Source organism: Penicillium crustosum (genome assembly GCF_028827405.1).
Source record: "Penicillium crustosum strain IBT 35664 chromosome Unknown utg000003l_segment0_segment0, whole genome shotgun sequence".
NCBI classification, from domain to species: domain Eukaryota; kingdom Fungi; phylum Ascomycota; class Eurotiomycetes; order Eurotiales; family Aspergillaceae; genus Penicillium; species Penicillium crustosum.
Genome location: NW_026623124.1, coordinates 4,691,643 through 4,715,805, shown reverse-complemented (window position 1 = coordinate 4,715,805; position 24,163 = coordinate 4,691,643). Strand labels below are relative to the sequence as shown.

The following is a 24,163-nucleotide window of genomic DNA, read 5'->3' as shown; positions in this document are numbered from 1 at the left end:
GTTATGCTTGGCAATAACCCGGGGTAGTGCAGTAGTTAAGAGCAATGTCAAACTTGCAAGGTTGTCATCTTAACGAGACACAGGCCTGAGTTCGATTTCCCTTGGAACCAAAGTTCGCGGTCTGATGATCATCTTGGTGATGTACTGCTGGGAATCCTCCTCTTCTTTTTTTTCACCTCTTAAAAAAAGACGGCAAGGAAATGAATTTTAAATACGAAGAACCTGACATTATATCGCAAAGCCACCAGAGTCCGACTGTCTGGGCTCCCCAGCCGCCTCGAAAGTCCCATTTTGTAGCACACGGATGATCTGGGCCTCACTCCAGGTCACATTGTGCCCGCGTTGCTTCATGTACTCGACAGTGGAATTGTCATAATTATACTCGAAAAGAACTTGATTTGGCACCAGGTTGATCATGAAGGTGAGGACGAGCAAGGGCCTCAGACGCAGAAAGTTCTTCATCCACCGCGTGGATAACATTCTGGATGGTAGTTGTAACAATTCGGCTTCCTCCCGCTGCTCCTGTGATGAAGAATAGCTCCCATCAGAGTGGGTCACAATTGTGGGTGTGAGAGTGGTCGATTTCCAGGTCGGATGTAGTTGGACGGCGAGGGAATATATCCAAAGGCGTTTGAAGAGCCGGGGATGGAGAAGTCTAACGCGATATGAGTTAGTCAACCTGATATAGAGTAGGGAGCGTTAGGTAGAGGCCTACCATTCATCTCATTATTCATTATTATCCCTGTTTCTGGAATCATCAACTGGCTCCCAAAGAGCAAATTGATCGTAGTAGTTAGTGATGGAGATAGCCAATCCATGGTGATCAGTTGCGGCTATGTGGGATGTTCCGGGACTTAACTCTGTTAGCAGCCCTTTCAACAAAATACTATCAGAATAAGTGAGCTTACGTATCAAGACTTTCAATCCCTTCTGGGTCATATGCAGACACGTTGAGAGTGTGGAAATCCGAGATCTTCCCACGGATTACATCTATAGTAGTGGACTGCTTCAGCATGTCTTCTTGGTATTGGCCCATCCCTTCAATAAACGAAGGATCGCCCAGATTGGCTCGCTGTCACAAGTCAGCCAAGCGGATTGGAATATAAAGGTATAACATCCCCATAACTTTCCATAACCAAATCGAATCGCTTCATCCATTCTGTGGGTGCTAAGATTCACGTTGTCCGGGGCAAAGAAGTTGTCATAAGTGTTCAATGCCTTAAGAACACTCATGGCGACAATTCCACTTGATGGAGCCGTTATACTGGTGAACTTGAAGCCGCGATATTCAATCTGCGAAACATAACTTCCTGTGGACGTGCTTTTGGTTTGATTGGGCCGAAGGGCTTTCATCTCTATTGCCGACGCTAGTGTCTAATCGGCGTAGTATACAACAAATTAAAACTGTAGCGGGTTATACTATGGATCCTTCCTTTCTAATCACCTCAGGAAGCTCACATGAGCAAGGAGGCTAGAGCCTGGTCAGAAAGAAAACGGAGTGAGAAACCCTAGGGCATGTATTGTAAAGGATAAACAGCTGGATAGGACGGAGAGGACAAAACGAAGACGCAGTGAGACCAAGGTCTATCAACTATCATATCCTAACAGACTTCTACCTCACAAATATTGGCAACCTACATAGTAGTATATCTCTGTAACACCTTATATGATGCTTTTCTAGGAAGACTTCCTCGGTACATGTCCCGGCTTCGAATTGAAATCTAAACACCTAACCTACTAAGGTTCTTAAGATTGTTAAGAGGATAGTGGGCCCCAAATAGGAAGTTGGTTAAAATTCCTAACTAAAACTGGAGAATTTTACGTTTCAAAGCTACATGTGCAGTTCCAAGTTACTCAAATAGAAAACTTAATTTTGATACTAACGGGCACTACCCGTTAAACGGGGCGCAAATGTTATTGGAAAGGCGTCGCGCACGGCCTCGGGATGTTGCTTGACGACTCGGAATTTTGCGAAGATAGATATGTTGGAAGCTCTTCGAAGTTCTAGTCGTTTTAGCCAAGGCCCGACCTCGGGAATGAGTTGATCTACCGTCCGTGCACTATCGTGCACTATCTCGAATAAACTGTAATCCGTACTGATAAGGACTTTGTGTAAGTGGGTACGGAGTACGGAGTAGAGTTTATTTAATTTTAATTTTAATTCTTTTTTAGTGTTTGCCTCCGAAAGTAAAAAGAGAAATCTTTGCGCTCAGATAGGTTGCTAAAAACTCTGTTTGCTGAGCCGTAATTAAGTGCACGCCTTCCAATGTTATAAAATGTTATAAAAGCATAAATATGTGGTGGCAACCTTTTCCCCTCAAATTACTCCGTATATAGTATTTCTAGAATGTTAGCCATCTGCCCATTTATCAAGTTAGCCTCCTTATTGTAGATCTCATACAAATCAAACCCACAGACTCTAAATCCACCTTGTTAAGAGTTATATGTTGTACTTGGCCAAGACTCCTTATCATGGCTAGAAGAGCCTCTACCTAGGTAAGGTTGGTGATATCTATTACTAAACACTTGTGGGGGAAATTCATTGACCTCGGAAAGCCTAGCCCGAACCCGAACACACTAACCTTCCCGCCTTTGAATTTTGAGTATATTATTAGGCAGTTCGGACCTTGGAAAGTTAGATTGTGATGTAAAATTAGTAATATACTTTTTATCTTACGTTCTACATAGGCAGGTACATACATATGTACACAGAAAATGAGTGAAACATGACAGGGATACTACTGATAAAGGATTGAGCATGTGGGCCAGTTCACGGGTATATAGATTTCGCTATCATTTACTCCGTAGTCGAGATTTTCTTATCCCGTGGGTAAGCGTGCCAAGGATGCCAAGGATGCCAAGCACACCAACACCACCACCCAGTGTTGGCGCACTTGGCGCTTTCACCGGACCATATATTGGGAGAGAGGCTATGCTAACCTTTCCAAGGTTTATATAGGGTTTTCTAAGCGGGCCTAGGAACAACCTAAAAAAAATATAAACACATTCAATGGGGGAAACAGTTTCTTGCTGTCATGTATTCAACTCTGCGGGGGAAGATATTGCGGGGGAATGAGTTGGAGAAAAAGACAAGACCGACAAGGCCAATAAGATCAGTTATTGCCCCAAAGGCCCCGAAATATGTCCGCAAATTGACTTTATATCCACTTCTCAGAGGAAAAAATTACATAAAGAAAATACTGGATCGTGAACCTGACATAACCCCACATGGCCTCTCCAGGATTTGGTCTCCACCGGAAGGGGCGACACAGGAGATACATAGATAACCGTAAAATGTGACCCCGGAATTCGCTTAAAAAAACCTGTGTGCTGGGCTGGTCCATATAATCCGCGTGGCCCCCCCGCTGTCTTTGTCTGATTCTTTTCATCTTCGAATTCTCGATTCGGCCTATAGCAAGATGGGTCACCCAGACGAGATTAACGCCCTTGAGGCGCAACCCAACTACATTGACAACTCGGGGGACTTCAAAGAAACCGAACAGGATGAGCCTGTTCAGCTTCACAGAGAGCTTAAGTCTCGTCACATTTCTATGATTGCCATCGGTGGTGCCATCGGTACTGGATTGGTTGTTGGTACTGGCAGTGCTTTGACGTGAGTTTTTCTGTTCACAATCGTTTCATGAAACCCTACTGACAGTAATTTGAATTTTCAGAGCCGGAGTATGTGATATTCATCCAACTTCAACTTCTCTTTTCAATTAACTAATCATTCTCTATCAGCCTGGATCCTTGCTTATTGCATACTGCTTTATGGGTTTCGTCGTTTGGACGGTCATGTGTGGACTGGGTGAAATGGCTGCTTGGCTACCATTGTCTTCCGGTTTCACTGGTTACGCTGGCCGTTTCTGTGACCCTGCTCTCGGATTTACCCTCGGATGGTGGTGAGTACAATTCCCAAGCCAATAGAAACTCGAAAATCTAATCCTCTTCTAGCTACTATCTCAAATATATTATTCTACCACCTACACAACTCACTGCCGCCGCTTTAGTCATTACCTATTGGCCGAAAACATCAGCAGAGAATGTCAACCCCGGTGTATGGATTGCCATCTTCATGGTAGCAATTATTGTCATCAATTACTTCGGTGTCAAGATTTTCGGTGAACTCGAGTTTTGGCTCTCATCCTTCAAGGTCATTGTCATTTTGGGACTTATTCTGTGCTCTTTCATCTTTGCACTTGGTGGTGGCCCCGATCACGACAGAAGAGGTTTCCGTTACTGGAAGGAACCTGGGGCCTTCGCCACTAAATATACCGGTGGCTCCCTTGGCAAATTCCTTGCATTCTGGTCGACCATGGTGCAGGCCACCTTTGCGTACCTCGGTATGGACACTCTGTGATTAATATTGCCCCATTTCACCTTCTAATTTTTTTATTAGGTACCGAACTTATCGGTGTGACTGTCGGAGAGGCTCAGAACCCTCGGAAGACCATCCCCAAAGCCATCAAACTCACCTTCTGGCGAATCATCGTCTTCTACATTCTCAGCGTACTCTTCCTCGGTATGCTGGTTCCATACAACTCGCCGGATCTGGTCTTCGCGACCAAGGCCAAGAGCTCTGCTGCTGCCTCACCTTTCGTGGTGGCAATGAAGCAAGTCGCCGCTCTTCCCCACATCATCAACGGCTGTATCCTGGTCTTTGTGTTTTCCGCCGCCAACTCTGATCTGTACATTGCGACTCGCACTCTGTACGGTCTCGCCCGCGAGAAGAAGGCTCCTAAAATTTTTGCTCGCACTAACCGATCTGGTGTCCCAATCTATGCTCTGGCACTGTCGGCTTCCTTCTGCTTGCTCGCCTTTATGAGCGTTTCCAGTGGCTCCAAGGATGTCTTCGGATACTTCACTGATATGGTGTCAATCTTCGGATGTATGTTCCCTTCACTTCACCCTCACCAAAAAATACCTCGCCGTTTATCCAGTATACTGACCTGCTATCATAGTGTTGACATGGATCTCCCTCTTGATTACTCACATCTTCTTCATTCGCGCCCGACGTGCACAGGGTGTTGACGAGGCAACACTGGCCTACAAGGCTCCCCTGGGAATCATCGGTTCCTGCGTTTCGCTCTTTTTCTGTGTCTTGGTGGTCTTCACCCGCAGCTTCGGTGTGTTTATTCACAACCCAAAGACATACGGCAATTTCGACTACAAGACCTTTATCACTTCATACATCGGAATCCCCCTCTATGTCATGGCATTTGCTGGGTGGAAGCTCTGGAAGAAGACTGAAATTGTCAAGCCCCACAACGCCGATATCTGGACCGGCAAGGCTGAAATTGACCGCGAGGAGGCCGAATATGTGGCTATGATGGCCATCGAGGATCAGAACTTGTCTGGCTGGAAGAAGGTTTACAGGAAAAGTCTTGCATGGCTTTTCTAGTCACTTATATTTTGTTTAGATAGATATTATTTAACGACATGTTTCGATAGAAGTTCATCCATAGATGCTTTCTCGATGTTGAATGAAACAGTTACGATTATATTAGTCGCCCATTGATTGTCTGTATTTGTGTTTTTATTTTCGTACCACTTAGGCGAAATATGTCTCCCTGTTCAATAGATAGCTTATATCGAGGTGGGATATGGGATCAAAGCTCGAAATTTCATTGAAATAGTTTACTTGGGAGATTCTACAGTTACTTTAAGGTTCTGGCTTCTGAGAGGCTTTACTAAGGCTTTTTTTTCTAGATATTGGGGGCCAATTTATACCGTATATCCTAAGACTAACTACATACGTACGTATCGGTAGGTTGGGAATACGGATAAAGCATGTTGGTGCACTCAGATGATTTATAGAATCATGCGAGATCTCTATCTCTTTTCAATTACTTACAAAAACTCTTCTACTTCGTCTCATCCTCTATCCACACTGTCTCCGAACTGTCCTCTCTGTGCCTCAGCTGCGGCTCCCAAAGATCCATGTCCCCCAATTTTTCCGGCACGAACCCTGCACTCCCCGGATTTTTCATTCCAGCCGCCAGTTGCCTCTTATAACTAACGTTTCTCAACCTCTCAGCCTCCTTTGGCGTTAATCGAAGATAGAGCTCAATTCCAACAGCATGCATAACCAACGCGAGCCATATAGCCATTGGGAAGCCTATATCCAGCGCCGCATCAATCTGCTCAGGGTTACCATTGAAGTTGGCTTTCACGATAACCTGGCTGTCGACTGTCAGGTTTGAGTTGGCAGGTGAGCAGACTGGATATGTTGTGTAGACTGTTTCGAGGGGCATATGGGTTGAGTTTGCTATATACAAGAGCTCAGCACATGGCATAATCTGGTACCAGCCAGAAGGATACATAGAGATAATAACAGCGGAGAGAGCCTGGATAATGCGCAGTGTAATAATACTGGCCATCCAGAACCAGACTCGAAGCATCCATGCCCGATGTTGGCCAATTTGCAGCCGCTTGATATTATAGTACGCGTTGATGATGCCGAAGGTGGAGACGATTGCAAGTAACCCGACTGCAGTTTGTGTCGCGATGTGACCCCCGAAAGAATGATCTGTTATCATCAGAGCACCAGCGATGGAGATGAATACCAGCAGAATAATGAGATAGCCAGCCACTCGATGGTAGGTGAGGTATTTGTGACGGATTGCGGGGATAAACTGGAAGACGACGAGGAATCCTGCAGGAAGAATGCTAGCAAGATGGAGGATGATTCCAATGCGGTACCGTGGCATTGAATACCAGTAGCATTCACCGGGAGCCGCACTGCCAGTTGTGCTCTGCATGTTGCAGAAGATGCCATTAAAGGCAAGAAATTGAAGACGAGCAAGGCAGAAGCCCAGTATAGCACCTGCGAAGATGACATCTATGGAAATCAATGTCCTGCCCCATGATTATGGACTAGATATCTTACAGAGAACAAAATTGTAGCCTCTTGTAAAGCCGATGGGATTGTAAATTCGGCGAGCCACTTTGACAAACGCATTTGCAGGGGGACGGGTAGAGATGACCATATTGTCTTTGAAGTATAAATCCGATGAAGACAATAATCGAAAGGAACACAGTATAAATTGATTGTACTACCTAGCTAGCGCCAAGACATTCTATAGTTCTTACGGCCGTAACGAAGTTCAAATATGTAGGCTCCATCAATACAGCCCCCGTTGTCTATTCACACCTTGCCGCATTTGGCATTCACTTTGCGATAGGTGCATATTCAACAGTCTTGGCCTGCTCAACACTATACACTATATACCCTCTCTGTCTTGTTGATTCTACTGCTCTCTAGATTGAATTATTTTGCAACAAAACCACCTAAAATAAAAATAAACTCCGAAGTGTAATTGACTGGGCTGGATCCGGGGATATTCATTCGTAGCCTAGGTAAATATCTAGGCAGTTTATGAGCAAACCCTTAAACTTTACGGCCGTAAATGGAGACGCCTCTTGATCTCGTCAATGCGATTCGGACTCGTAGTGACTGTCACTGAGTCCTGCACTGCCATAAGCCTCTCGTATTCGCGATTTTACGGCCGTAGGGCACTGGCAGGTCAGTTCCAGGAAAATGCAAATCTTGTCTCCTCACCTGTCTAAACCTGTCCCTAGCTGTTAGTCTGGCCAAGGCTTGAAAATAGCCGTCGAATTCTAGGATAGAGTCACTTCCTTCGACTAAAAGTAATGTTGGTCACAGTCTTTTCATTCGATTTTCTAACCCTGGTTATTTGCCTCTCCATTGAGTCACAATACTTATCAGCCGATACCCTCTCATAGTACATCTCCGGGAAGCAATGTAATATTGGCTGGTGTTGTCTGGCAAGTGGTCACTCTGACCCTTGGCCTTGGCTCTTCCTCTTCAGTTGCTAGGTAAAGAAGCGCTAATTGTAATTTATCTACAACGGTTGTCACTATTCCATCCTTCTGTTACCGATTCCGGTATCCATTACACTCTACTTCCCAGCAACCGCAAATGTACCGCGTCGTTGAAGGTGGGACTAAGACCATGTCAAGAGCGACAGCTCCGTTGGTGCAGCAAACCGCAAGAGGAAAAACATGGACAGGACTAGACTTAAACTTTGGGCTCTTGCAAGGAGAATGGCTAAAGGCCGTGGATGTGGAGGAATCATCCAAGGCCTCGATCTATGTGGTCACCTACAGGCCGTAACATTTCTTTATGCCTGAGGTATCAACAATTTATATATATCTCCCTGTTCCACCCACATGTTCTCTCTAGTGATCTTGGGTTCAGTATTTTCTTAGTAAAATGCATAGAATTATCATATTGAGACTTTGCTTTTGTTAATCATTGAAAGTTGAAGACCATCAGTCGAATTACTAATACAAGAATTTGTGTGGTGGCTCGGCAACAAGATAATCCGTGCCAGTGATTGCACCTCCGGGGTTACCTCGACGCACCGGCTCGATCTAAAGGCTTGCTACAGACTCTTGACGGATTTCAGGGATTCCAGGCAGTAAGTCAAATGACTCGAGGACACGAACCCAATTCTACCCCTCACAACTTCCTGGACTTTGTGTGTCAATGGACTGATATTAACTCATAGGTCAGAGTCTTCTCACCATGGCCCGCGGTATCGTGAATGCCGCCAAGTCGGCATCCAATGTCATCTCTGTCAACCAGGTAGGTTATACTGACAGGAATAAGGAGACCAGACTCCATGAGCGTGCGCTGGGTGCTAATCCTCTTCGCGCTCTAGAAATACACAGTCCAGTCCACCGGCATCTGGGAGCGCATCCGTCGCCTTCTCGCTATTGACCCTGAACGTTCTACGGGTGTCCCTCTGAACTCTCAATTCCGTTTCCCCACCCCGGGCTCAGTGCCCCCTCTTGCCTACGATGACCCAGTCACCATCCCCGCAGGCGATATCGCCGACAACCCATACTGGAAGCGGGACGTCCGGAGGAGCTACCCCCAGCTGAGCACCGTGCGCCAGGCCGACGCTGTTAGTCTGCTCACAGTCGGAAGCAAGGCAGCCCCCAAGGACGACGTTCTCAAGATCGGACAGGCTGGAGAGCAGCAGTTGATTGCTGTCAAGGAGCAGGGCGAAGAACGCGGCCTCGCGGCTCTCTTTGAGCAAGATAAGAAGAGCGTTCAGGGTGTTTTGGGTGCCAATGGCTTGCCCCCCAACCCTGCCAACATCAACACTGCCTCGAAGTCTTCACAATCCAAGTACGAGCTTGGTACAGAGAACGGCTACCCCGAGAAGTATGTATCTTCAATTCTCCATTTTATTGATCCAGGCTAATCACTGTACACAGATATACCTGCCGCACCTTTGTTTGATTAGACCAGCACATTCTGCAAGGAAATACATTTTCATTTTAGTTTTCATGCCTTTCGAGCGGCAATTACAAGTTCAGCAAGTAGCAGCTATAAACAAATAGCCCGAGGTGCCCACTTTTTGTTTTATTGACAATGAGCACTGGTGGAATACCATCCATACACCTAAAACAGCTACGCAGCACCATTTGGTGGTAGAAAAGAGTACATCGTAGTCGGACTTTGATTGGACCCAGCTTTTTGTCCCCGCTTAAAAGATCCCCGGAAAACGCAATCAAGTTTTGGGGCTAGTCGTTAGAACCGAAAGGGAGATATGAAAATTGAAATTGTGTCAAACGGCCCTGTGATCTCATGTGGGCTTTGCTATATATTGTACTATATATGTCATGTATTGCGAGCTTGCCAACTTGCCAACTTGCAAATCGCCCTTGATCTACATGCATGTCCGGATCTGGTATGGATAGTGCCGATGGTACCTCAGAGGGGAACAAATCATACGGAAGCCCAGTATTGATGGATCTTTCTAGACGACTTGGGCTAGTTTCCCAAGAAAAAGTTCTTCGTGAAATTCAATTGATGTGCAATTTCATCTAGATGGCGAATGGTGATCTATAGTGGTGCACCTGCATACTTCTCAAGGACCTCCAAGGGGTTGCCTATTAATTAATTAATTTACCCACAATGTAGCTCCTATGAACTTACGTACTAGAAGAAATACCCCCAACATTCCCCATCTTGATTTCGTCTAAAAAAAAACCTTGAATGTACAAAGTAGCTAATCCCCATATGCGAGTTGACGTCATGGCCCTCCGCATCCTACACGTTGAATCATGACGACGTCACCTCACCAACCCTGGTTGCAGAAACGCCCTGTACTTAAAGTACTTTGGCTCTTCTACTCTACTTTCTCTCTTTACAACTACTCATAATAGCTTCAAAATGACTACCTTGCATTGTGAGTTGAGATCCTTATTATCCTCATTATCCTCCTCTACTTAGAAACTAACAACCTCTACCATATAGATCTTCCCCCTGTCAAGCCCTCCGCCATTGCGCTGGGTACAATCTTCACCCACACTGCCTCCCTGGGAATCCTAGCCCCCGTCTTCGGTGACACCTACCACCGCGCTCAAGCCGCCAACTCCAAGGAGGAATTCATCAAGTCCAAGGAGGCTGCCGGCGCTGCCGCAGCCTGGGGAAGCTCCCTCGTTGGAAGTGCTGTGCAGACCTACGGTGTCGCTGCACTGATCAATGCCACCGGCACACTGAGCTACAAGGGTGCTGCGTACCTAGGTACACTTATTTTCTTCGCAAGCTCAGCTCCAGGCGTACGTTCCCAATCAATCCTACCTTACAACCTCAGCAATTCCTCTGACAAATGTATACAGATTGTTAGCCAAGTCTTCTCCGAGAAGCGACCCCTCGATACTATCGCTGTCGGCGCCGTCTCGAGAGTGTTCGAGACTGTTGGACTCAGCTTGTTCCTCACCTGGTGGGGAACACGCACTAACCCATTCGACTAAAGGATACGGGATTGTGTGAGATGACAGGTCAAGCAAGAACCTCTGGCCGGTTGTGATCAGATGTGCTTCTCAAGCTTGGGTTTAACTTAAACTAGTTAATGGATGTAAATGTACACGACTATGAAATCGATGTATTCCAAATTTATTTCCTATTGCTCATGGCGTGTAGTGCTAGTTGTGTGTGGGCCTAGAGTCGGCTGTTGTAACTTCAAAGCAGGAATGTAACACTCTCGATAGTCCTGTTTGACAGTACTGTGCTCTGGTAGGTAGACGTAGATCCATATTTCAAGGTTATTGATCAATTAGGTAAAACTGAACCCACATGGATTGCCAAGTCCCATTCGATGAAAAGTCCCCACGCAAGCTTTATGGTACCTTTGTTGTATATAGCCATATTTAGACCTAGTATATCACCATGAGTACTTACTTCTTAAACAACCCTCGATGACCTGCTATGTCAATAAGACCACGAGTATTGGCATAGATCTACGTTCGCACGGGCCTAAGCTTGTCTTGGCTAGATTCGGTGCATATACAATGCACATACATGATAGACCTCAGATATTGACTTGCACAAACTAAAAAAAAAAAAACATTCAATTTCATTCTTTTTGATTTTCTCTTATATTTGATCCATATTAATAGCCAAATCGCCACCCAACCAATCATGTGATCCTTCTAGGTTTAATTTGCGATAAGCTACAAACAGATCCCCCACTAAAAACTTTCTCCGCTTCACAATCAACAATCAACCATTTCACAAATATCCCAAAAAAAGATGATAGAGACACCAATGCCAACTCTCCCGGGTCCAGAATTGAGCCCACCCTCAAGTCCAGATGCACTCAGACCCAACGACTCCCTGGCCCCTCCACGCGAACTCAAAGCCGCAGTGACCACAGAAGTCTCATTCGACGGACTCCTCAAAGAACCATTGCTACTAAAAGAAGATCTCAAAGATGGATGCGGTGGCCAATTATGGCCAGCAGGAATGACCTTGGCCAAATACCTCCTCAGTCGTCACGCCGCCGATCTATCCAACAAAACAATGTGGGTGACTACCCTCTCCGGGTGCACATATCCATTTCTTCTCGTTCGGTCCTAATCCAATCTTTCAATAGCGTGGAACTCGGAGCTGGAGGTGGCCTTGTTGGACTCGCCGTGGCACGCGGGTGTCACATCGAACAGCCGATTTATATCACAGACCAAGAACCTATGTTTTCCCTAATGAAGTCCAACATCCAACTGAACAATCTCGATGCGAATGCGACTGCTGCGATACTAAACTGGGGAGAACCGATCCCAAACCAGATTCCTTCGAAACCAGATGTCATCATCGCGGCAGACTGCGTCTATTTCGAGCCGGCATTCCCTCTCTTGATCACCACGCTCCAGGACCTCCTGGGACCCAACTCGGTCTGTTACTTTTGTTATAAGCGTCGCAGACGTGCCGATATGCGGTTCATGAAGATGGCGAAAAAGGCCTTCGAAATGGAGCAAGTCCGTGACGATCCTGGGGCTGATGCGTATAACAGAGAGAACATATTCCTCTACACGATACGTGCCAAACGTCTTGACCAGAAAAGTGACACAAGATGATGATATGTGCAATGCTAGAAAATAGATTTTATATAGAAGAAATATGACTCCTGAATAGTACATACTGGCCCCTTTAATTCACCTCCCCCCCTCACAACTTGAGATTATCTCCTCTGTTTTTGGCGCCCTGTTGGACAGAGCCGCCGTCGATATTCGTCATACGGCCCTCCTTGTCAATGACCTTGACTCCTCCCTTCTTCAGGTCTGAAATCATCTGCTGCTTCTCAGCTGCCTTGCCGGTCTTTTCCTGAGTGGGTTTGCCAGAATCGGCCTTCTTTTGGGTTTGCTTATTCTGGCGTCTGATCTTGGCCTTCTGCTCACGGGTCATCTCCTCCTTGGAGATAGACGCGCCAGTCTTGAGGACCACCTCTCCTTTAACTCGGCCTTCGTCACCGGGTGTGTAGATCTCCTGTGGTGCAAGTCCAACAGGGCCACCGGCAGCACCACCAGCCGTTGGACGTGCCTCTTCCATCATGATTGTTGGCGCATCGGTAACGACGTTGATGCTTGCTTGGGCGACCTTGGGCTTGTAGTGCCAGTTGCATAGCGTATCCAATTGAGAGCTGAGCTCGTTCCAAAGACTGGTAATCTCGGCATGTTCCCGCATCAACTTGCGGTCCTTAGTATCCACGAAGTTGGGATCATTAGCGCGAAGATGGTCAGTTTCATACATCTCGGCCAGACCCTGTTGGGGCTTGGTATCATCCAGCTCGAAGCGGGGTTTTCTTCCGGCCTGCTGACCCTCGGCGCCTGGCCGACGGCGGATGACTTCGTCGAACTCCATGGCTAGAATTCGGCGCTTGACTAGTTCTTCGATGTCCTCGGTGGTCTCATTGGTGTTGACGGGAACAGGCTTTCCAATTCGTTCAAAGTCGAGGTCTTCTTCGATGAGAGAGTTGATAGGGCGCTCGACAGCTCTGGCCTCACCAGTGTACATCCATTCTTTCTTGGCCACGTTGGCCGCCTCCAGACGACGAATTTCATCTGCGATCCGTGCCCTCTGCTTCTCGTGTGTTGAGCGTGGAGCAGTGGGGTCTGCAGATCCGTCAAGATTCTCCTCATCTTCTTCGGCGGAGTCCGCATCGGCATCGTCAAACAAGTCCCGTCGAACATCGTCCATAGCGCGTTTGACATCACTCTCATCGACTGTCGGTTCATCGGGTTGGGTTTTCGGGAGGGCGCGGTGTTTCTTGTTGGAGGCTTTGCGGGGTGGAGGTGCAAAGAAATCGGCGTATTTGATATCACTAGTGTTTACCCAGGCATTGGCTTCATCGTCTTCCATGTCTGCGACGTCTTCATCATCGGAATCGGAGTCGCCGTGGAGATCGGCATTACCGAAAGTCGGCCCCTCCTCCTCACTATCATCCATGCTCTCGTCTTCCTTTTCTGTTGGGCGTGAATTCTTCGATTTATCACCACGAATGGTCGCAGAGTTTCCAGCAATCAACGGGTTGGAATGCCAGTCGAGATCCTCCTCATCGCTGTCCTCATTCTGCTCGGGTCCTCCTGCGGCATCCTGTCTCTCTAAAGCCTCAGACTGCTTGTTGAAGTCGTCGATGGAGAAGAATCCGTCATTCAGTCCAAATTTATCCTCGACAAATACTTCGGGCTCTCCTTCGGCGGAGCCAACTGAGGAATTATCATCGTCCATGTCTTCAATGTCTTCCATCTCATCGTCAGATCCCATATCGATCTCTTGGTCAGATTCTTCGTCGAGATCGTCTTCGGCGCCTGAGCCCTCGGAGAGATCTTCAAGCATGCTCTCGTGGCTGTCGCTGTCGCTTTGCGCACCCTCGGGGTCAGAGATATCCTCGAGCTGCTCGGAGTCGGCCGACTCCATGTAGCCGCCGTGTTGGGAAATCAATGTGATATCGCGTTCAATCTCGTCGCCAGTCGACTCGAGAATCCGTGTTGCTTGCTCCCATATTTGATTCGAGGTGAAACCGTCCACGTAGAGATTCTTCAATTGGAGCTGGGTGACTGGGTCCGATTCGAGGTCTGAGCGTTTGCGCTTTTTGTTGAGCTGCTTACGAGTGGTCTGGGCATCCACGACAGAACCGGCGAGGGAGTCCAGGATGTGCTTAGCAGAATCCACGACGGTCGTATGTAAATCGTTCGTGGGACGGAGGAACGCCCATGGTGAGGACAGAGCGGATGAAAGAGCCATCTGCTCGGAAAGTTTGGCAGTATTGTCCGATACGGACTTAGATTTGGACTGCCCTTTCGCCATTGTGAAAAGAGCCAGGCAATTTGTTGGAATACCAAGAGTCTCGAGAAGCGGAAAGCGCAATAGAAAAAATTATCGCCGGGCGGACGGTCGACAGCCAATCACATTGCTAGTTGATAAGATAAGGATCCCCGGTATATCGAGAGGTCGACTGTTCCAACATCATCCAACTAGAACACCTACTAATACTCTCTACACTGATTTACTATGGTTTCCTTTTTATGGAAACCCTTCACATTTTATGGAAATAACAAAAACATTGCAATTTTTGAGCTAAAGCCATTGTAAACAACTCGAATATACCGGATTCAAGAATATATCTTCTATAGTACTTAGTCAACTAAAAGAACATCCGAAAGAACATCTAAAAAGACATGACAAGTCCGCATGAGCGGCCGACTATTCTTGTCATGTTATTCCTACATACATTTCGCATGATAAAAGCAGTTTGGATTGTTGTATCTTGGAGCTCACTGGGTGAAGAACGCCACAACCTCATGACGCCAAACCTCTGTCATGCCCATGTTGATAACCTCGACGGCAAACGTGGCACAGAGGCAGTTCAGATATGGATATCAAAACGGGAGACGTGTCATCCAGTCATGAAAAATCTCGTCCGATTGGATATAAAAGTCGTTCCTAGAATGGGCAACTTGTGGGTACAACACTGAAAGATCGAATCGTCCAACGTGTTCGATTAAACCACCGCCACAGAAAAAGTCTAGATCAAAGATGATCCGGGTGGCTCATAACTTGTATATTGTATATTGCCTCAATACAGAGAAATGGTAGAAGATGTAGAATGTAAGCAGACCATCATAGTGACATTGATGGCTTTGCTTCGGTTTTTGGTGGCCATACATCATTTGTCTTACTTAAATGGTGGTTTCCTGCATGGACATTTGTATCATATCTACAAATTTACACAAGTCGTCTATATCCACCACACTTGGTCGTATTCACGCCCTAGCCTGCCAATATGCCGGTTACCCAGTATATCGAGCGAGAGGCCAGTGGGTCTAAATCCCAATTTGCGCCAGGTGAGTAAGTGTTGTTTGTCTAAGAGTTGATTTCTAACAAAACACTCCATGATATAGGCCACAAGATTCCTATTCAACACTTGAAAAAGCCGGGTCTGCAGTCTGACATGGGAGAGCCCAAACCTGTGTCTACTCATATTCCTACCGAGGATTACGGTTATCAGATCTACAAAGCTGCTGGCAAGCTCGAAGGGAAGAGAGCAATCATCACCGGTGGTGATTCAGGAATTGGCCGGGCGGTTGCAATCCTGTTTGCAATGGAGGGTGCCTCAAGTGTCATAGTTTACTTGCCAGAAGAGGAGTCGGATGCCCAGGAGACAAAAAAGAGGGTCGAACAATATGGACAGCAGTGCCATACTCTCGCTCTCGATATTCGCAAGAAGGAGAATTGTCAAAAGATCATCAATGTGACCTTGGAAAAGCTAGGTCGCATTGACATTCTCGTGAACAACGCGGCGTTCCAAGACATGCTAAGCGATATCAGCGAGCTCGAGGAGTGAGTTGCCCTACATTATCATTGCTCTTCGGCCAATGCATATACTAACGCAACAAAAGATCCCAGTGGGAGAAGACATTTGACACCAACATTCATTCATTCTTTTATCTCTCCAAGTATGCTCTTCCTCATATGCAGAAGGGATCTACTATCATCAATTGCGCCTCCGTCAATCCGTATATTGGCCGAGGCGATCTCCTGGATTACACCTCGACTAAAGGAGCAATTGTCGCATTTACTCGTGGCTTGTCAAACCAGCAGTTGAAGAAGGGCATTCGGGTCAATTGTGTTTGTCCGGGTCCAAGTAGGTCCTCCATATCCCTATTCCAAGTCAAATGCTAATAAGACAAGTCTGGACACCCCTGATTCCTGCAACAATGCAAACCGAGGCCATGGAACAGTTCCATACAGTGCCGATTGGTCGACCCGGACAGCCTAGCGAGGTCGCAACATGTTTCGTTTTCCTCGCAAGCCAGGACAGCAGCTATATTTCCGGACAGTGTTTGCATCCCAACGGAGGTATGATGGTCAATGGATAGGAGGAAGCTGGGGGATTTGCAAGGAATCAAGTATGCTGTACCAGTGTTTTAAGCTGTATATATTGGAATCCACAGCATTCAAAACAACTTGATAGTCCCTGGCTCATCATACCCCTAATAATCTACGCCGAGCACGTACACCGAAACAAATAAACCACACTAGGTGGTGCTATGCATGTAATATCTGGTATCTTAGTGTCGCGTGTTGTGAAAGTGTCTGCACACCACCACTCGAGTTAGATCACCCTGCTTCATCACGCTTCATCACCTTCCTCCTTGGTGTCTCCAACACTAGGCGCATTGGCAACAATCCTCTGGACAGCATCCACAGTCGCGTCTGGGCCACCGGCCTCGCGAAGCAAGACCTTACCCTTCTTATCCACGGCAAATACACCTCGCGTTGTACCCTTGGGAGATTTCTTGAACCCAATAGCTCCAATAAGGGTAGCCTTGGGGTCACACATGAGAGGGTAGGGTAGGTTTTGTCTTGTCTTGAACGTAGTGTTGGCCTTGGGAGAATCTCCTGAAAGGCCGTAGATAGAAAGACCAGTAGAAGTCAGGTGGGTGTGGTTGTCACGGAACAAGCAAGCTTGCTTGGTACCTGGATGAAGCGGCGTAAGTAATCTGCTGGGAGTAGGATGCTTGCAAATTATGCCAAGAACACAGCCCGGTCCTCTCAAGAGAAGCACTGAGCATGACACGGGGACTTACAGCCAGGTGTTGAGGCTTTGGGGTAGGTAAAGAAAACCACGCCCGACTTGCTCTCCTCGAGGAGCTTCTTCAAAGTTGTTTTTTCACCCTCGTTGGTCTCAAACTCGCCCCCGAAAGCTTCTATGTCGATTGTATCATCCACCTCAGGGACCTTTAGCGCGGGGCTTTTTTCAATATCATTATCGGTAGCAGCTGTCTCTTGTTTGGGCTTGGGAGCTGGTTTGGTCTTCTTCTCTGCGACGGGGAGCGGGGCTGGCGCCTTGCGTTTCCTGAGTTCGACCATGATGTGGGGAAAGGGAGAAATTAAAAAAGACTGGGAGAGGTATATGTATTGAGTAGAGTTTAATTGGACGCTCTGGAACATATCAGCTGCATATGTGCCCGGTGCAGCTGCGCCGTTGATTATATAAGCACATGGGCACCTCACCGGGAAAACCCGGTGGAGCTGTGGCGTTCATGTGCTGTGGCGTTCCGAACGCGCCCTGGCCCTGACCCGAAGGGAAAAAAATAAAAAGGATTTTCCCCTCAGACGGTAGATCGTTAAAATCCACTCTTCTCCATTTTCTTCTATCTGACTTGCTCATATTTGCCTCCCGATTCCTTCTAGACTTAGACTTAAATCACCTTCTGCAACTTCTTCACCTCCCATCTCTCACTTTCGACTTGAATTAGTCTTACCTCTCTCTACCTCGGCTTCATCAATACTACCAATTCTCTCCCATCCTATCCGTCACAGCGCGCTTGTCAATCCTGTTCTTCATCCAAATACCCTATCACAAGACCACACGACCCAACGGCATCGTTGAGGTGAACCGCGACTTGCCACTATGAAGGTCTTTTCTTCCGAATGCACGTTCGACTACTCGTGGGACGAAGTATCAACGGCGAACTGGCGCAAATACTGTCCTTGGAATGATAAGTCTACACACGTCGTGGGTGTAGACACGCTCTCTCGGACCGTCGACCCGAGCACTGGCATTGTGAGTCATTCAACCTCAAAGCAGAACTCTCAAAATATCCTGAAACCTTTGTACTAACCTTTGCCTCTTAGTTGCGAACCGAGCGCCTTATCACGTGCGATCAATCTGTACCAAAATGGGTGCTCTCGATTCTCGGTGGAACGAATACATCTCACGTCTACGAAGTCTCTTATGTTGATCCAGTCGCAAAGAAGGTGACCATGTGCTCTACCAATCTGACATGGTCGAACGTCCTCAGCGTCCGTGAGACTGTTATCTACCGCCAATCCTCCCTTAGCCCAGCCACCACAACCGAATTTAGCCAAGAAGCAAAAATCACTGCTCTCTGCGGTGGATGGCAAAAGATCAAGAACAAGGTCGAAGAGGCAAGCGTGGATCGGTTCCGTGAAAATGCCAAGATTGGCCGCGAAGGATTCGAAACCGTCCTCGAGATGAGCCGCCGCGTCTTCGGCGAACAACGCGAACTCGAAAAGCAAAGCCTTCAGTCATGAGCGCCCCATGCTCTCAGCATAATTTCCGTGACCTCTTCCCAACATCATATTCCTATCCCCACTCAGCATTCAACATCAAGCGACTGCATATCCCGGCGTCTGTTATATATATTCGAGCATGTGGCGCCAAGCGGAGTTCTCTGTCTTCACCTGTCTTTTTTCGATTCTCGACTCTTTCAATCTTCTCATGAATACCACCTCTCGCCTCACGAAGCCGCACGGCTAAGAAAAGTTCTGGATTATGTTATTTTGAGCGAGTTGCCTTTTATATCCTGCTTTTTGTACTGAGTAGCCCCGATCAAGAAGGCGGCACAGATGTATCATTAGAAGCTTTCAAATTTAGACCTGAAATTCTATTATCGTACAACATTCAGCTCGATAAACTCATATCTCATAAAAACCCAACCATATGTCCTGTCAAAAACTGACGCATGAATACCATACCCAAATATATAGCAGCTAAACCTTGCTGCTATCCCAATAAACCGCCAAGCACCACCCGACTGACCCCAGCAACTTCACTCTTGACACTATTTCGGCTCGCATCTTCGAACTCACGCACTGCGCCGGCCACCATGATCTTGCGTAGCCTGGCATCTGCTTTGGAAAATGTCTCGCCCAACGCTACTGTGCAGACAGCTGGAGATGATACTAGAGCGGCGAGCCTGCTATAAGTGTCAATCAAGACATCACACAGGGTCGCAAATGTCTCAAAGAAGTCCGGCTCGAATGGCAACGATGGTGTGAGAAGATAAGTGTATTCTTCGCCAGGATGAAGATCCGCAGACTCTGTGAGCGGGAAGGAGGTGACCGAGGCAGAGGAAGCCGACCCGAGATTCCCTGCCATGTTCTTCAAGTCTGATGGGTCACTGGACTGCATTGGAAGTCCGATCTCGTTCGCAGAGCTGGCGCGTCGGGTCTTGGTACCTGCATGCGTCGCCCGCTTAAACATTTGTGGTATGCGAGCCCTTGCAAGACTTGACGAGGAGCTGCCATCTGGGGGATGCACTGACTGGAATGTTTCGAATTCCAGTAGCAAAGCATTCAGGGCACGCACATACTCAAATGGCGTGGAATTAACGTCAAGTATTGTTGGCAATGACAAGCCTAGAAGCAAATAATTGATTGCGCGGCGAGAAAGTTTCCGGGCTTCAAAGTATGGCAACCGAGCGATATCAGCCCGGGAGAAGTGCACAGTATTAAACCAATAGACTCGTCCTTCATGACTATACGTAGTATGGTATTAATTAGTAGTGTTCGCGTCTGATTGCACTGTGCGATCCACTTACGCCTTTCTTAAATAGTCCAGAGTCGATATCCGTTTCGCGGCCATTTCATGGATGTGCTGATATATTGCGCCGGCACTTTGAGGGCCAAGAAGGCCCCCTCCGCTGGTAACTGGAGGTGGGATCCCATATGCCCCTTCATATCCACCACCGGACTTGGCTGTGTCCCGCCGCGTGATGCCCGGGGCAAATGTAGAGGGAATCATTGGCGTTGGTGGGCAATATCGGAGCGAAGGAACGAAGGTGGACAGGGGTCGCAGGACACGGCGGAGGTATCAGGGAAGGCGAGAGAGCAGGAAGCCCGATTTACCAGGCTGATAGACCAATATGTAAGACCCCAATGTATTCACGGGGTGTTTTCAAAGGTCATTGAGACTCAGGAGGTCTGAAGAAACAATTGAAGTTCCCCGCAAGCCAGACTGATGGCGGAGATTACTGTAACCGTACCCCCTTTGTAATTTACCGTCGATCACATCCCCTCCCCCTCCTATACAATTCCTCTCTATACTTTGGAGCAATTCTGAATTTATTACGGAGTACTATTGTGAAAATGGACTCAACACCACTCGAAGAACAGGTTCCTTTGCCTGGACAGTGGCCTGTTGATCCCCAGGAGGACGTACCTATTTCAGAGGACAGACTTTGGGTCGATGGATGCTTCGACTTCAGCCACCACGGTAGGTTTACAGTTAACACCCAGTCAATTGCTCTGAGCTAATCTATGTGTCACTCTACAGGTCATGCAGGTGCTATGCTCCAAGCGCGCCAGCTAGGAAAGGCCCTTTACGTGGGAATACACTCAGATCAAGCTATCCTCGAGAACAAGGGTCCGACAGTGATGTCACTGGAAGAACGGTTGGTTTGACCACAAACTGGTGTAGCCGCTAGGATCTGACACTAATGTCGCTTTTATTTAGTGTCGCAGCCGTCGACGCGTGTCGTTGGGCAACTCAAAGTGTTCCACATGCCCCCTATGTGACTTACCTACCCTGGGTCTCCCACTACGGATGCAAATACGTTGTTCATGGAGACGACATTACCTCCGACAGTGATGGAAACGACTGTTACCGCTTCGTCAAAGCCGCTGGACGCTTCCGTGTTGTCAAACGTACCCCAGGCATCTCGACAACCGATCTTGTTGGCCGCATGCTGCTGTGCACCAGGAACCACTTCGTCAAATCTGTGAAGGGTACACTCGCTGGACTGGAAGGGTATGGAAGCCCTGAGGAGCGTAAGGCTTCTGCTACAGATCTTTTGCAGAGAATCAAGGACTATGCGACAGATGAGAGCGGTCTTCAGCCTGGCCCTCAGGTGTGGACATGGACTGGCTCAGGCATCGCGAAGATGGACCACGCTGCCGAGGAGGCTGGCCTGTTCGAGACGTTGGTCGATGGAAAGGGACCTAAACCTGGACAGAGGGTTGTTTATGTGGACGGAGGGTTCGACCTGTTTTCTTCCGGTCACATTGCGTTCCTGCGCAAAGTCACAGAGCTCGAGGAGTCCGAGGGCCGGCAACGTGGCTGGTATGAGCAAGACCAAGTTGCAAAGAGGTTGAAGGACCACGGCGAGGACTATGCGCCAGCCTATATTGTCGCAGGTATCCATGATGACGATGTGATTAACCACTGGAAAGGCTTGAACTACCCAATCATGAACATTTTCGAGCGTGGTCTGTGTGTTCTTCAATGCCGCGTAAGTTTTTCTTGGTTTGCTTTCATCTGTTCCATTTGCTGACCTTCACCAAAGTACATCAATGCTGTCATATTCTCTGCGCCATTCACCCCTAGCGAACCATACCTCAAGGCAATCCCATGGGGCACTCCCGATGCTGTCTACCACGGACCCACGACCTTTATCCCGCTAACATACGACCCATACACTGCTCCCAAGAAGATGGGAATCTTCCGCGAAGCCGAGCAGCATGCCTTCCAACATGTGAACGCTGGCGAGATTGTTGGTCGGATCCTGAAGAGCCGTGAAGCTTATGAAGCCAGGCAACGTGCAAAGCTAGACAAGGCCATTGCCGAGGATCTGGTGAAAGCGCAAGAGGCAGCCGAAGCAGCTAATTCAGCCCAGTAGGCTGGCTATCGCTCTTTGTGGGAAATACTAATCATGTAATGAAGATCAAATGTACATATGATATTAGACCTCATCAACTGGGGTTCCTTCTTATACAAGGGTTTGCCTCGTTCGTTTGCATGGCGGCTTGTGACAATTTGGTCTACTGGAGCAGATAGATTGGAGATTACCTTCCATTTGTCAAATCAACAAGACAACTATCTGACCAGCAGGATATTAGGACCAGAATACATTAGAGACAAATAATTTTACAGAGACAGCCATCTATCAAATTGATAGGCTGACATCTTCCACTCGTGCTCAGCTTCTATTTATTCATCCGCGGCAACCAGGACACCCTTGGACTCCAGAAGTTTGGCAAGTTCACCATTTTGGTGCATGGACATCAGGATATCACAACCACCAATGAACTCCTTCTCCAGGTATAGTTGGGGAATAGTGGGCCACTCAGAGTATTCCTTGACTCCTGTAAACGCAGCATGATTAGCAATCCAAATCCGGGAGAAGTTCACTCGAGATAGTCCCAACATACCTGAGCGCAGCTCCGCATCCTCCAGCACGTTGAAAGCGACAAACTTCTTGGGATCAACACCCTGCAGGCCGAGGATCTGAATAGTGGCACGTGAGAAACCGCATTGGGGAGTCTCGGGTGTACCCTTCATGAACAGAACAACGGGGGCGGAAGAGACCGCCTTATCGATCGCCGTCCGGGTCTCGTTGGACAGAAGGCGTGCATGGAGGACGGAGGGGATAGAAGGGCCCGAGGGGAACTGGATGGCCGAGCGGACGGGGCGCAAAAAGGTTGGCCGTGAGACCGGGCGGAAAGCCTGCGGAATTCATATGAGCTGGAGGATCTTGTGTAATAGGGAACATTTTATACGTACCGATGCAACTGCTCTGGAAAACATTTTGAAAATGATGGGTAGTTTACAGAGGAAGAGGTTGACTTCGGGGAAAGGTCTGGAGGTTTAGTATTATTTAATCAGCGGTTGGTCCGCGGGTCTGGTTGATCCCCACACATCTAAAGCTCTCTAGGGCTCTATGAACCAGTCATCTTCACTTCTTGTCTTTTTGTCTACCCATTTTCTGTCTTTTTGTTACAATAAAGATATAACAATGGATCCTCAAATCTCACCTACGCCTTTTATTGCCCAGCAGTATACAAATGACAAGAAGATCCATGTGTTACTAGCAGCCGCTACCATTAAGCTGCCCAACATTGCAGAGGCGCTATGTCGTAATAAAAACATCTCAGTTCGCATTCTAGTCACCGAGCCAGTGGAAAAGTTCCTTGCTGGACAAAGTTCAGAGCAACCGGTCTTCGAAAATCTGTTGCAAATAGATGGTGTCGACGCTATCTACCGGGACAAAGATGAATGGTGTCCATCGTGGACGCGCGGAGGACCAGTCTTGCATATTGAGTTGCGCAAATGTCAGTGGTTATATAGATATATGGCACTTGACACAAAGGACCAACTGACATCATCATAGGGGCGCATATTCTACTGGTTGCCCCAATGTCTGCAAATACCATGGCGAAAATGGCCAATGGGATCGCCGACAACCTGCTTCTCTCCGTCATCAGAGCCTGGGATACGACTGGGGTAGTAGATATGGGATTCAAGCCTCAGAAAACTATGATCTTTGCAGCGTTGGACATGGACGCATGTGCGTACCGACATCCAGTGACCAAGAAGCATCTTAAAATTCTATGTGATCAGTGGGGATGGAGTGAATCAAACCCAGAGGGCTGGGTGACTGTGCTGCCTCCCATGGAAAAGAGCCTGTCCGGTGGAGATGTCGACACCGGAAGTATGATGGACTGGAGAGATATCGTCACTGCCATCCAAGACTACGTGGCGGGGTCGGTGGAGAAGCCGTGAAAAAAAGGAACCAAGCCTTGGACGCCTATTTATATTGT

General features: G+C 47.7%; 14 protein-coding genes across 14 annotated transcripts; 8 read left to right on the top strand and 6 right to left on the bottom strand.

Annotated features, from left to right (window-relative positions):
* Positions 1-228: 228 nt before the first annotated feature.
* N7487_008874 (uncharacterized protein) lies at positions 229-1,233 on the bottom strand (the record flags this gene model as incomplete). Its single annotated transcript, XM_056876604.1, has 3 exons — positions 229-655; positions 909-1,072; positions 1,180-1,233. 3 exons carry the CDS (start codon positions 1,231-1,233, stop codon positions 229-231), a joined length of 645 nt encoding a protein of 214 aa, XP_056728792.1.
* A 2,186-nt stretch (positions 1,234-3,419) lies between these two features.
* Positions 3,420-5,401, top strand: N7487_008873 (uncharacterized protein; the record flags this gene model as incomplete). The annotated part of the gene is made up of 6 exons (XM_056876603.1): positions 3,420-3,613; positions 3,675-3,681; positions 3,742-3,902; positions 3,955-4,343; positions 4,400-4,888; positions 4,962-5,401. 6 exons carry the CDS (start codon positions 3,420-3,422, stop codon positions 5,399-5,401), a joined length of 1,680 nt encoding a protein of 559 aa, XP_056728791.1.
* A 463-nt stretch (positions 5,402-5,864) lies between these two features.
* On the bottom strand, positions 5,865-6,989 carry N7487_008872 (uncharacterized protein; the record flags this gene model as incomplete). The annotated part of the gene is made up of 2 exons (XM_056876602.1): positions 5,865-6,841; positions 6,890-6,989. The coding sequence occupies 2 exons, from the start codon at positions 6,987-6,989 to the stop codon at positions 5,865-5,867; spliced, it is 1,077 nt and encodes a 358-aa protein (XP_056728790.1).
* A 1,562-nt stretch (positions 6,990-8,551) lies between these two features.
* On the top strand, positions 8,552-9,274 carry N7487_008871 (uncharacterized protein; the record flags this gene model as incomplete). Its single annotated transcript, XM_056876601.1, has 3 exons — positions 8,552-8,611; positions 8,688-9,196; positions 9,250-9,274. 3 exons carry the CDS (start codon positions 8,552-8,554, stop codon positions 9,272-9,274), a joined length of 594 nt encoding a protein of 197 aa, XP_056728789.1.
* Positions 9,275-10,210: 936 nt separating this feature from the next.
* Positions 10,211-10,794, top strand: N7487_008870 (DUF1761 domain-containing protein; the record flags this gene model as incomplete). Its single annotated transcript, XM_056876600.1, has 3 exons — positions 10,211-10,226; positions 10,295-10,599; positions 10,660-10,794. 3 exons carry the CDS (start codon positions 10,211-10,213, stop codon positions 10,792-10,794), a joined length of 456 nt encoding a protein of 151 aa, XP_056728788.1.
* Positions 10,795-11,587: 793 nt separating this feature from the next.
* Positions 11,588-12,393, top strand: N7487_008869 (uncharacterized protein; the record flags this gene model as incomplete). The annotated part of the gene is made up of 2 exons (XM_056876599.1): positions 11,588-11,844; positions 11,916-12,393. 2 exons carry the CDS (start codon positions 11,588-11,590, stop codon positions 12,391-12,393), a joined length of 735 nt encoding a protein of 244 aa, XP_056728787.1.
* Positions 12,394-12,484: 91 nt separating this feature from the next.
* On the bottom strand, positions 12,485-14,623 carry N7487_008868 (rRNA-processing protein MPP10; the record flags this gene model as incomplete). Its single annotated transcript, XM_056876598.1, has 1 exon — positions 12,485-14,623. The coding sequence occupies one exon, from the start codon at positions 14,621-14,623 to the stop codon at positions 12,485-12,487; it is 2,139 nt and encodes a 712-aa protein (XP_056728786.1).
* Positions 14,624-15,599: 976 nt separating this feature from the next.
* On the top strand, positions 15,600-16,695 carry N7487_008867 (oxidoreductase, short-chain dehydrogenase/reductase family; the record flags this gene model as incomplete). The annotated part of the gene is made up of 4 exons (XM_056876597.1): positions 15,600-15,660; positions 15,718-16,156; positions 16,216-16,460; positions 16,508-16,695. The coding sequence occupies 4 exons, from the start codon at positions 15,600-15,602 to the stop codon at positions 16,693-16,695; spliced, it is 933 nt and encodes a 310-aa protein (XP_056728785.1).
* A 254-nt stretch (positions 16,696-16,949) lies between these two features.
* Positions 16,950-17,689, bottom strand: N7487_008866 (thioredoxin peroxidase DOT5; the record flags this gene model as incomplete). Its single annotated transcript, XM_056876596.1, has 2 exons — positions 16,950-17,296; positions 17,407-17,689. 2 exons carry the CDS (start codon positions 17,687-17,689, stop codon positions 16,950-16,952), a joined length of 630 nt encoding a protein of 209 aa, XP_056728784.1.
* Positions 17,690-18,233: 544 nt separating this feature from the next.
* On the top strand, positions 18,234-18,877 carry N7487_008865 (putative mitochondrial protein sorting (Msf1); the record flags this gene model as incomplete). Its single annotated transcript, XM_056876595.1, has 2 exons — positions 18,234-18,386; positions 18,458-18,877. The coding sequence occupies 2 exons, from the start codon at positions 18,234-18,236 to the stop codon at positions 18,875-18,877; spliced, it is 573 nt and encodes a 190-aa protein (XP_056728783.1).
* Positions 18,878-19,349: 472 nt separating this feature from the next.
* On the bottom strand, positions 19,350-20,369 carry N7487_008864 (uncharacterized protein; the record flags this gene model as incomplete). The annotated part of the gene is made up of 2 exons (XM_056876594.1): positions 19,350-20,103; positions 20,167-20,369. 2 exons carry the CDS (start codon positions 20,367-20,369, stop codon positions 19,350-19,352), a joined length of 957 nt encoding a protein of 318 aa, XP_056728782.1.
* Positions 20,370-20,713: 344 nt separating this feature from the next.
* On the top strand, positions 20,714-22,242 carry N7487_008863 (ethanolamine-phosphate cytidylyltransferase; the record flags this gene model as incomplete). Its single annotated transcript, XM_056876593.1, has 4 exons — positions 20,714-20,840; positions 20,901-21,018; positions 21,081-21,855; positions 21,910-22,242. 4 exons carry the CDS (start codon positions 20,714-20,716, stop codon positions 22,240-22,242), a joined length of 1,353 nt encoding a protein of 450 aa, XP_056728781.1.
* A 311-nt stretch (positions 22,243-22,553) lies between these two features.
* N7487_008862 (monothiol glutaredoxin GRX5) lies at positions 22,554-23,150 on the bottom strand (the record flags this gene model as incomplete). The annotated part of the gene is made up of 3 exons (XM_056876592.1): positions 22,554-22,708; positions 22,775-23,069; positions 23,127-23,150. The coding sequence occupies 3 exons, from the start codon at positions 23,148-23,150 to the stop codon at positions 22,554-22,556; spliced, it is 474 nt and encodes a 157-aa protein (XP_056728780.1).
* A 208-nt stretch (positions 23,151-23,358) lies between these two features.
* On the top strand, positions 23,359-24,125 carry N7487_008861 (putative flavoprotein; the record flags this gene model as incomplete). The annotated part of the gene is made up of 2 exons (XM_056876591.1): positions 23,359-23,674; positions 23,734-24,125. The coding sequence occupies 2 exons, from the start codon at positions 23,359-23,361 to the stop codon at positions 24,123-24,125; spliced, it is 708 nt and encodes a 235-aa protein (XP_056728779.1).
* Positions 24,126-24,163: the final 38 nt, after the last annotated feature.